The 12,343-nt window shown below is 47.8% G+C and overlaps 1 protein-coding gene across 1 annotated transcript in view; it reads right to left on the minus strand.

Annotated features, from left to right (window-relative positions):
• The window catches only part of TMTC1 (transmembrane O-mannosyltransferase targeting cadherins 1), a 215,959-nt gene extending 204,294 nt beyond the window's left edge, over positions 1 to 11,665 (minus strand). The window contains exon 1 of the mRNA XM_084809370.1: positions 11,299 to 11,665. Coding sequence (XP_084665496.1) covers positions 11,299 to 11,612 — 314 coding nt within the window. The 5' untranslated portion in view covers positions 11,613 to 11,665. The remainder of the gene's footprint in view (positions 1 to 11,298) is intronic.
• Between the last annotated feature and the right edge of the window lie 678 nt (positions 11,666 to 12,343).

Here is a 12,343-nt window from a genome sequence, read left to right on the forward strand (position 1 = left end):
GCTGGGTTGCAGTTAAACCTCAAAAAAAACAAGATTATGACAACCAGCTTGATTGAGAACTGGCAAATAGAGGGAGAAAACGTGGAGGCAGTGACAGACTTTGTCTTTCTAGGCACAAAGATTACTGCAGACGCTGACTGCAGCCAGGAAATCAGAAGACGTTTACTTCTTGGGAGAAGAGCAATGACAAATCTTGATAAAATAGTGAAGAGCAGAGACATCACACTGACAACAAAGGTCCGCATAGTTAAAGCAATGGTATTCCCCGTAGTAACCTATGGCTGCGAGAGCTGGACCATAAGGAAGGCTGAGCGAAGGAAGATAGATGCTTTTGAACTGTGGTGCTGGAGGAAAATTCTGAGAGTGCCTTGGACTGCAAGAAGATCAAACCACTCCATGCTCCAGGAAATAAAGCCAGACCGCTCACTTGAGGGAATGATATTAAAGGCAAAAGTGAAGTACTTTGGCCACATAATGAGAAGACAGGACACCCTGAAGATGCTGATGCTAGGGAAAGTGGAAGGCAAAAGGAAGAGGGGACGACCAAGGGCAAGGTGGATGGATGATATTCTGGTGGTGACGGACTCGACCTTGGGGGAGCTGGGGGTGGCGACGGCCAACAGGAAGCTCTGGCGTGGGCTGGTCCATGAAGTCAGGAAGAGTCGGAAGCGACTGACCGAATAAACAACAACAAAAAGGTCTCACTATGTTTAATCGGGCTTCCTTCCTCATCAAGGGTGCAATCCTATGGGCTGAGCCCTGGGTATTCATAAGCCCCTGAACCCAGGTACGAGCATCCTATGCAGACAGGGAGGCATCTCGCACCCCTCACGCTGCATTTTAACTAGATGGGCGATTTTGTTGGTCTAGCAGAGGCTTTGGGGCGGGGAAGGGAAGGAAACTGAGGTGACGATAGGAAAAGGCGTAAGCCAGCTACCCTGACCTCTTCCCTCCCCACCCCCAGGAATGCCTCCTTCTCCCCATCTCCACACTCCACTTACCAAGTACGGAGAGGCAGCCAGCAGGGTTCTCTCCAAGTCGGCTACGAGGGGGTGGGGGCGGGGAGCATGGTTTCTTGGCTCTGAATTCGGAGCCCTGTCTTCGAGCGCAGAGCCAGGAAACCAAAAAATCCTATGTTCCCCAGACGCTATCTAGGGCACATAGGATTACTCCCTAAGTGTGTTTTAGGACTGCAGCCTTAGCTTGCATTCAGATGACCATGTTACTCACATGACAACTTCAATTATGACGTCACAGCCTGGTCTTTGAAGGCTTTCATCACACAGTGACTTATCTTCAGAAAGTCACTGCTTCTTCCATAATCCCTCTCCTTTAGTGGTGAGAAAGCTCTCATGGGAACAGGTTATCACCATGTGAATGTGTTGTTAGGAAATCAACTGAATCTTGCTGGAGACAGACAATCTTTCTTCCTCCCCATAACCTCAATTCCCCTACAAGGCTGTTGTAGCATTTGAGTTTGTTTATATTTTTAACTGCTGAAAATGAACAAGGTGCAAGTTCTGCATCACATAAAAAGAAGAAAAGAAACAGAAAGAAACCTCTTCCAGGTGTATGTACATCATGTACTTTTTTAAAAAAATCAGCACATATTTTTGGCAGGATTAAGAGGTCTGATGGGATGCCAAAAATAGAAAACCAATCTGGTGCCTTTGAAACAGCAATTGCTACACAGTGCAAGAAATATATATATATATATATCTCACACACACACACATTCTTCCTTCTCTTTCTGCAAACAAATCAAATAAACTGACTATTCTCTAGACACAGAAAAACTCAAGGAAATGAGAAGGAAAGTCCCAATTCTCCACACATGCACTCATCTCCCTGCATTCCTCAGTACGTCCTTGGTACTGCTGCCAACTACTGTCAAGTCCCTGCTATTATCAACAAATAAATTCAACAAGCAGATCAGCTAAGGACAAGAGCATATATTATATAGTATGTAATACATTATAAGTGTATAAATGCTTTGTGCATATATTCACATGGGGTCCCCAGCTTTTTCTGGGTCAGGGGGCACATTTGGAATTTTGTGAGTGTTGTGAGCACTCACAAAATGGCTGCTGGGGGGGGTTGCCCATTCATAAAATGCCTACCATGGTTGTATGACCAGTCACAAAACACTCATCTCCCAGATGGGAAACTGGTGAGACTAAAAAAAAAGTAACATGCCCAAGAATCTGAACTACAAAGCAAAGGTGGGGTCTGAGATCTAAAACACAAAACCAGTCTTTTGAAACAAAATAAAGATGGAGCCGAAGGGCAACATTTCACTTTGCAGCAAGTGAGGCCCCCAGTTTTCAATTTGAAAAGAATGTAAATCTCCAGAAATAAAACTCAGGAGGAGCAGGAAGCCTGGCAGGAACCAACAGGGATGTCTGCGGGCACACTGGTGCCTATGGGCACCACACTGGAGACCCCAGGGCATTCAACTGCCAAGTGCTGCTCATATGCTCCTTGAAGAGCCTCAGGGCTAGCATTAGTACCTAGTATCCAGGAGCCACAACTGATGCCAACTCTGCCCCCAATTAATCTTTTTCTGGCCTAGCTCTAGGAGCAGTGTTAATGGGCTAGTTGAGCCACAATTGCCCACAATGCCCTCAACCTAGTGCCGCTCCGAGGAATTGTGGGAAATGTAAAGGATGGCTAAATCCAGCCATCAGTGCAGCTCAAACACTGCCAGGGCCCACTGACAGAGGACGGAGTTCAATAGAGCACATTTTGCTCAGGGGCCCCTCAAACCTGGCAGTGGCACTGATAAGCCTGCAGGCCTACCCAGTGGAGGTGGGTGTCTCCAATGTCAGTGAGGGTTGTGTGAATCCACTCCAGGTTTCAATCAGAACTCTAAAGGAGCTATCCAACATGCGAAGCATATCTTAGAACAAGGAGTTTTGACTGGTTCTGACTGAACCGTGGAGCAGATTCACTGCCCCACTGACACTGTGGCCACTGGACCTACCCCGTTTGTCTTTCCTCCAATGCTTTTTAAAAAATTAACTGTATACCACTAAAATCACTTCCAGAAAAACAACTGCATCCTGTAACAGTTAGCATGGCAACTGGGCCAACAGAGATCTGGGTTCAAATCACCGCTGTGCCATGCAAGTCACCAGTTGGCCCTGGGCCAGTCACTACCTCTCAGCCTAGATTACTTCACAGGGTTGTTGTGAGGATAAAATTAAGGCGGGAGAGGACCACATACCCCACCCTGAGTTCCTTCTTGGAAGGGTGTTATAAATGATATAATAAATAAAATAAGAACATCAAACAAGGCCCAACTTGAGGCAGGGCTCACCATATCTCAGCCCCAGAACCTGTTTACAATCCCTGGATTCAGCTCTGGTACATTTGAAGTAGTAATGAGGGAGAATACCATTGAATATTGTGCAGTTTTTGGCACCATCCCTTTACTACCACAAAGCAATAGGGTAAAACTATGATATTGCATAGTGTTAGATCTAGATTAGAGAAGCCTGGTTGCAGAATTTCACTCAGTTATGTAGCTCACAGGTTTTTCTTGGACCAGTCCCTCCTCCTCTAACTTGCAGGGTTGTTGTAGAGGTACCATATGATAACCCTAGAATGCAGCCCCAAGTTCCTTGAAGGAAAGGTAGGGATACATGCTTCTTGGGTCAGAGGGTGCAATTGATCCCCATGCCTTGTGCATGGATAGTGTAGACTCCTTGGGGAGTCTACCTCAGTGAACAAGTTCATCTTTGTGCTGGTGATGTGGTGCAGAAAATTTTCCAGTGCTTTATTTTTCCACGGAAAATTCTCCATTTCGTAAGTTCATTAGTAACAATGACTGGGCGTAAGTTGCAAATACAACATTAGACAGGCTTGGGAGTTTCAAGGTTGTAGATGACTGGTTGTCAACATATCATGCACAATTCTTTGAGCTGCTAAAATGTATTAGTGTCAACACTTTTCAGTATCTTTGTTTTTCCTTAAATTTAAACAATGTAAGCGATGTAAATACTATTGTCTTCAAATTTTCACAAGCATTCCATTTAAAAAAAAAACCTATGTAATATATCATTTAAATCACTTTAAGTGATTTACACAATTAAAAAAAAACACTCTCAAATATTTCAGGTCAAATACTTGTGATATACTGTGAACAAAAATTAACATGGGGTATTTTTTTTTAGCTTTGTTTAGAAGTAGTAAAATAAACATGCCATATTAGATCACATCCTAAGGGCATAGGAAAGTTTTCCAATGCAAATTGAATTTGTTCTGACACAAATTACCCTAATTTCCAAATTCAAAATTTTCCAGAAAATCCACATTGCTACTTTGTGCTCAAGGCAAAACCAATTGGCCTATCTGGAGAACAGGCCATAGGCTGGCATTCCAACAGAGGGTGGTACTTATGGTTGTGCAAATCAGCAAAACGCGAGCACGCCGATGTTCTCCAAATTCTATCTCGAAGATCGTTCTGACTCAAGAATGTATCAGACTGTGAGCTTTATTTTTTCTCTTTTTGCATGAAACCCCCTGCATATTTTCATGCGTATTTTTCCAAATGTACACATTAACTGTGTGGATCTTTGAAATGTACGCATTCTTCTTCCATTGATTAAAGTGTATTTGTGTGCATTTTTTTCAAAAGCACTTCTTTTCATGTGCATTTTTCAAATTTTTTGCATGCATCTTTCGGGGGAGGGTCCACACATCACACTGCAAGCTCCAAAATGTATGGACTTTGAATGCAGATTGCATTCGAGTCCATGTTTTGTTCAGAAGGTGTGAACTGCATAAAATCCTGATCAAAAATGATGTGAAACAAATTTTTCATACATCCCTACTGGTACTAAAATACCAGAACTAGGCACAGGACCAGATTCTTGGCTGGAAGTAGTGGGTACAGCGGTACTGGAAATGAATGAGAGGCAGAGCAATGCCAGCATTCCAGCATTGGGTAGCGAAAGGTTTACCATGCTAGACCGCCAAAGTCAGCACATCTAAAGAAGCCCATGAATAATGTCCAGCCTCCAGCTACAGCAGAATAAGGGAGCAGAGTAAGGAAATAAAAACATCCCTGCTGGATCAGACCAAAGGTCTCTCTTCTCCAGTATCCTGCTTCCCACGGGGGCCAACTGCCTCTGAGAAGCCTACAATTGCCCTCTCCTTCCTGCTGTTGTTCCCTGGCAACTGGTATTCAGAAGCATGTTGCCTCTGCTTCTGGAGGCAGCAAATAGCCATCATGACTAACAGCCATTCATCACAATTTTTGAATGCCCCTGTTAGGGTTCCCCTGATAACCTGGACCCCCTGAGCCACTCCTTAAGGATCTCTTGCCCCCTTAAGAGTCCCACCTTCCTTCTTTTACCTTCCCCTTTCCAGTAACGTGGGGTTTCGGCTGTAGACATGGGTTGATTGGCACTTCAGACACTGGGTTTTAACCACAACAGTCTACTGGGAAATTAAAACAAGGAAATCACAACTAAAGGTATTTACACAATAGAGCTCAGTGATACAAAAGGGATTAAGAGAAAACAAAAGCTGCAAAACGCAAGTTCCTTTACCCTAGCTGTACTTAGACTTCTCCAGGTTGCATCTTCCTGCTCTCTCTTCAGGCTCTGGTCTTCCTCTCTCTGGTCTTACTGGCTCTCTTGCTCTGTTTTTACACCTTCCTCCCTCAAAACAGAAAGTACTGTTTCAACCCTGAAAAAATGAAACTTAACTGGGGAAATGAAACTGAAACCTAACCCAGGAAATTAAACTATTCCTCTCAGGGATACCCCCTCCCAACAAAAACACTCCAGGGTTCTAAGCCTGATCTTTTTTCCCTTTGCCTCTGTAGGCCTCAAACCTTCACACACACCCCTATGTTAAAAACTCCCTGCAAAGAGAAAACCAACACAAGAAGCAGAGGGCTTGTCTTGAACCTCTCTCTCTGTGATGAGCTTGGCTTCAGGACAGCATTGAGGAGGGGACCATTGCTACGTAGCAGTGCACATGCTTTTAATGCTGGAAGTCCCCAGGGTCAATCCCTGCCATCTTCAGTTCAAATGATCAAGTAGCAGATGATGGAAGAGACCTCTGCCAGAGACCCTAATAGAGATGTGAAGGTCTGGGGAAAAACCAGAATAATAGGGCATGGGACAGAAAAATGGGGCAGAGGATGTGTTCTTTGATTTTGTTTTGTTTTTCCATTTTTCCCCAGGAATTTGGGGCAGGGGAAGTTCCTACTTTTTTCCTACTTTTTCCAGGGGGTTATTCTGGGTCTTTCCCCAAGTCTTCACATCTCTAGACCCTGGAAAGCCACTGCCAATGAGAGTAGAAAATACTGGGGTAGATGGACATATAGTCTGATTCAATTCTATTCAAAAGGTATATCCCACATCTGTAGCCTGACAAGTTACCATCCTTCCACCACCTCATTTTATTGCATGTGTTGTAAACCCATTCTTAGCCAGATACAATAGATACCAACAATAGATACCAGCACTGGACTTAGCAATGGGAAACAGCAGCTGACTTTCTAGTGCAGGAGAGTTTTAGAGAGTACTAGAGAGTTTTAGCCTACCCTCTGACGAGTACTGTTGCATCTAAGTGCCCTTTCATGGCACAGTATCATTCGTCACCATCTTGAACCAGGGCAGCTTTGGAGCAACCATACCTTAGCAGTAGAATGGGTACAACTTCATGGCTCAAGAGACCCTGCATGGCTCTCACAGGTAGAGATCTGGCATGGGAGGAATACAGGAGTGGCAGCATTCACATTCTATCAGCATTTATTTATTTATTTATTTATTTATTACATTTATATCCCGCCTTTTTTCCTCCAAGGAGCCCAAGGCAGATCTTCTTCCTCTCCATTTTATCCTCACAGCAACCCTGTGAGGTAAGTTAGGCTGAGAGTCAGTGACTGGCCCGAAGTCACCCAGTGAGCTTCACGGCCGTGTGGGGACTAGAACCCGGATCTCCCAACTCCCAGTCCAGCACTCTAACCACCACAGCACACTGGAATCACTCTTTGCATCATTTAACACTGAGCTCTGAAAACACCTGGATGAACGTAGAACATCATCCCACAGTCAATACACAGTATCCTGGTACCAACACATGCATATTCCAAAATGACACTCATGCTGTTTTGTCATGCTGTTGACAACTGTTCAACATAGGATACCCTACCCAACAGAGACAGAAACACACACCCTAAGAACATAAAAAGAACCATGCTGGATCAGACCAAAGGCCTACCTAGTCCAGCATTCTGTTCCCACAGTGGCCAACCAGAAGCATGTGAGAAACCCATAAGCAGGACATGAGTGCAACAGCACTCCCCCGGTCATGTTTTCCAGTAACTGGTGTACACAGGCACACTGCCTCTGATGCTGGAGGTAGTATATAGCCATCATGACTTGTAGCCATTGATGGCCTTATGCTCCACATGTTGCAGATGCGAAGTAAAAGAAACTGAATTGCCACACAACAAGGACAAACCCAGTATAGAGACAATACTGGAGAGCACAGAGTGAACAAGTTAAACTCATAGATCCCACACCAGTACAAGTAGTCCATGCACTGAGTGAAGGAATGGATTGCAATTGGGAAGGGTGAAGAAGAGGACCAAAACTAGACCCTTGCACTCATGAAAGGTCATATTACACAGCAGCAAAGGATGGCCCAATCCAAAACTACACAACTGTAACTGCTTTCCCCAACTCAGAAAGCAAATCATAGCAGGAAATAACCAGCAGTACAAAGCAAAATGAAAAACAAATCCGTTTTTTGGGGGGGGCATGCATACATGAATGCAAACAAACTCTAACCCAACAAGCTCCCAACACAAACACTAGAAGTACCAGACAGAGGGCACGAGCACTCCATCCACAGAGACTGCTTGTTAAACGCTCCTGCCTGAACCATTACTGAGCCACGAAATAAGTCACAGATGAACCAAGGGATAAAAATGGGACCCAAAACAACCTGCAAAAGTGAAGTAGTGAATATAGGCCCACAGACACCCATATATACCTGGAAGGTGAAATACATGGGGAACAGACCAGGTGAGCACACACCTAGTGGGAGGAAGAAGGTGCATGGGCTGAAGGCAATGATGGTGAGACAAGGCCAGGCTGGTGGAGATATTATCTTCCCAAGCAGCAATCCAGAGAGAACTGTGACTTAACCTGCACCTTTTTAAGACTCTCTACTAGCACGCAAGCATCCATCCATTGCTCCCAAAAGTGAGTAGGCCCCATGCCCAGCACCAGGAAGACAGCAAAGCAGTACTACTGCTGCAGCATTGAACCACTAAGCAGCTAAAGGCTCCATGCAATGCCGTCACCCACCGTATTCAACAAGAGCTTTAAGTGATGCAGCTGTGTCACGTTCCCTATGGCGATTTGGGACGCAAGAAGCAGAAGGCCTAGATATTCTTGGGGGAGAGAGAACCACAGAACATCCTCCCAAAGGAAAGAGAAGACAGATGGGAATCTGGTCTGGAAGCCCTTTACCAATAATCCTCCCAATGCAAGGCTTATTACATTTTAAAATTTAATCAGTCGCCTTTACAGAGTACAACCCCCCGCAAGGTGACATACAATGAAGTTAAGGCTTCCATACCATGAAACCAAATGCTGAAACACCCCCGCCCCGCCCCCCGCCTACTATCCCGAGCGGCTCACTCAGCAGCACGGAACCCAGATCAGGGGTCTGCTGTGACCACACAGAGAGAGAGAGGCAGACACACCGGTGGGCTATCAGCTGATAACAGCCATGTCATGACAATTGCCACATCACAGCATGGGAAAAACAGAAATGCTGTGCACAGGAGGGCAACAATTGAGAGCTCAAGATAAAGAGGATAAGCAAAGACATAAGGATATGGTGACAGGCCTTAGAGATAAAGTGTGGGGGGGCGCAACTTCAGGAGATCCAGGGGCCATTTTCGCCCCACAGGCTGCAGCCCATGTGGCGTTCCCCGCAAAAGCAAAAAAAGCCCCCAAATTGCTGGTTTGCTGCCAAAATTCAGCGGTAAACTGCTCTGTAGCACAAGAGTTAAATGTAGGTTGTTCCCAAGCTAAATTTTACCTTTTGGTGCTCTGTAGCCACTATAGAAACCTTTTCTCTCTTGTCTAAGGAGCCATGACTCAGGACAGGCTGACTGGAGACAACAAAGATATTGCTATAACGACACCAGAGGCAAACTGAGTAGAAGGTCCCAAGTTCCATCCCTGGCGTCTCCATTAGGTAGCAAGACGGTTCTCTCCCAGAGACCACGGTCTCAGTCAGAGCAGGCAACGCTGGGCTAAATGGGCAACCATTCTGACATGGTATTAGGCAGCTTCATACATCCAAATGCTACTGTGTGGGAGATCGCAATTCAGTGGAGGCTGGTGGCTCTTATATCAATGGAGCGGTGACTCCGCTCCACATTTCAGTCAGAGCTCTAAAGGAGCTATCCAAGGTGCTTCCACACCTTGAATAGCTCCTTTAGAGTTCTGCCTGAAAGCTGGAGCGGATTCGCTGCCCCACTGACAGCGATGCCACCAGCCTCCACTGCCTCAATTCCAGACTCACTGCCAATTGAAACAATTTGTAAATGCAATAAGATCGGACGTAGAAGTAGGAGAAAGCAAAAATTAAAAGAATGTCCATAATCCCAAAGAAAGAAACAATGCCAATAATCCTATACACAACTTGTATGGACTTTTTATTTACAGATTATTTAAAATGTTTATACTAAGTTGTATACATTTATTTTGTATCTATTTTATTTATAGGTATAACTATTAATACTTATTATATGTTAATAAATGCACAGTCAAGTAGTTTGATCTGGTATATGGCAGCTTCCAATTCATATCCCCTTTTCAGCCAGGGTCAACTGCTGGCAGGTGTTAAAACTGAAGGCGAGGATGGCGAAGGCAGCACTACAGACCCAGGGGCTGTGACTCTGTAAGACTAATCAAAGGCAACACAGCAGGCTTGAGACCATTTTTGTCCCAGGCACAGAGCCATGTGGATGAATGGAAAAGGGAGGGGCCGGGCTGCATTAATCCCCTGAGGGAGGGGCGGGGGGGGATGGAAAGGAAAAAAGGGGCGGAAATCCTGCAAAAAGGCAGGGAATATCATCACTGGTTCTCAGCACCATCAGTTAGTATATCATCAACACCGATTGGGATACATTTCTTGGCTCAATCAAGAAGGGGGGGTTAGAATTTGCATCTTCCATGGTTCACCAAGAAAGGCTGTGTTTTAAGGATTGTTACTCTGGTGCAGAGGCACAGAGGAGCAACGAACAGACACAGAAGGGATACCAGCCTCCTTAGCCGCTGTCCCAGCTGCAGGAAGTGCAGGGAGTCTGGGTAACAAGGGAGAGAAAGGCAAAGAGAGTCGGCTTTCCAGTAGACTCCACAGTCCCGGATTCAGCAAGAAAAGTTGCCAGAAGTGACCCTGGGACGGGGGGGGGGGGGCTGCATTAGGTGTTGCTACTGTGCCCAAATGAGCGCGAGGAAATGAAGAACACACAGGGGTGTCGGGAATGAGGATGGAGGAGGGAACTTACTGGTGGCACCAGGTGGCAAGATGGGTTCAGGTGGCAATTACTGCCAGAACACAGATCTCCCACAGCAGCAGTCCCTGGCCTCATACCCTCCAGATGTGCGATCCTACAACTCCCAGCATCCCCAGCCAGCACCTGGGGATGGTGGGAGTTGTAGTACAGCACATTTGAGGAGCCATCAGGTTGGGGACCCTGGGCATTCGCTGTGCTTCTTTGCCCCGTTCCCAGAGAAAGAAGAACGCTCCTATGAATATCTGAGTTGTCCACCTCCTTCCCTTCCCCGTATTGTCTCACCCGCTGTCAACATTTTCTCCTGTACGCTCCTCTGGGCAGAGACGTGTCTCTTCCCCCTGCCCTTTCTTACGCCGCTCCATTAAGCGCTAAGTACACCGCGATGATGGCACTAATAATATGAAGTAGCCATAACCTTTCTCACGCCACTGGATAGCCGCAACAACTACTCCCTACGCCGTGAGGATCTTCCCCACCCGCACCCGCGCCATACTTGCAAGACTGGATCCCCACCCCGCTGGGCATGTCCAGAGTGCCCTTTGCGCCGGCGGGCCTAACTCCGTCCCCCACGATCATGGGGCTGATAAAGCCACCAGGTCCTCGGCTCCCGGGACTTCGCGGAGTGCGCGGTGCTGCACGCCTGGGCGAGAACTCGCCCGCTGGGCATGTGCAGAGCGCCTTTGCGGCGCCCGCCAGTCCCTCCCTCCCTCCGCTCCGTGGGAAGCGACGCCGCTTACTTGAAGGTGAGGAGGCAGAGCGGGCGGTAGGACTTGTGGCTGGTGTTCTCGGCCATGCCCTTGCCCCAGAAGTCGTCGGCGAAGGCGGCCGCCAGGGGGGCCGCCGGCCGCGCGTCCGGGTTGTTGACGATCGCCCACACGTCGTCGTGCACGAACTCGCCGCGCAGCGAGTTCCAGTAGCAGAGGGCGGCCAGCAAGGCGGCAGCCCCCCAGCGCCCGGGCCGGGCAGCCCGAGGCGGCCGTCGCTGCTGCAGAAGCGCCCGGGGCTCTCTGCTGCCCCGGCTGCCGCCCCCCGCCGCCGTCGCCGTCCCCATCCCGCCGCCGGGCTAGCTAGCTGCCTTCCTCGGCGGGGCTCCTTCCCCGCGGCGCCTCCTCCGCGCCCCGCGCCCGCATAGCGCCGGGAAGGAGGCGCGAGCGAGCCGGCGCTGCCCGCGCGCGCTCTGCCGCTGCTCCGCCGGGCCAGCCGCAAATAAACAGCGGCGGCCGCCTCCCCTCGCCATCCCTCCCCCCCCACCCGAGCACGCATGCTCCGTGCCGCGCGCGGGCCTTCCCTCCCCCGGCCTAGAAGCTGGGCTCTCCTGGGGGGGGGGCCTCCCTCGCACAGCTCCCCCACAAGTTGTTGTGGAGTATGGGGGGGGCGGGGTTTGTTTTCCCCATGTCCCTCACCAGTGTTTGAGCTCGAACCCGGCCCTGCCAGTAAGTGGAAAGTAATGCAGACCTTATTTCTCTTTTTTGAAGTATTTCTTTCCAAGGAAAAGAATGAGCCGTTCCAGAAAACTCCAGAATGCAAATTCCCAAAGGCCGGCTTTTAAGGATGATTTTGTTCTTCTCTTCCGATGAAGGAGATCGCCGTGCTGCATATAAAATCTACTGGACTATGTCCACTGATTTTCTTCAACCTTTGCAAGACCTGGAGATCACCTTTAACCCCAGCCTGAAACACAGGGCAACTTTTATGATGAAGATTATTATTATTTAATATCTACAATATAGGGCAGGGGCCGCCGTGGCTTAGTGGTTAAGACGCTGAACTGCAGAGGTCGGC

The sequence above is a fragment of the Heloderma suspectum genome, chromosome 7, assembly GCF_057233095.1.
Source record: "Heloderma suspectum isolate Gila_16-S chromosome 7, 16-S_ref, whole genome shotgun sequence".
Taxonomy (NCBI): Eukaryota; Metazoa; Chordata; class Lepidosauria; order Squamata; family Helodermatidae; genus Heloderma; species Heloderma suspectum.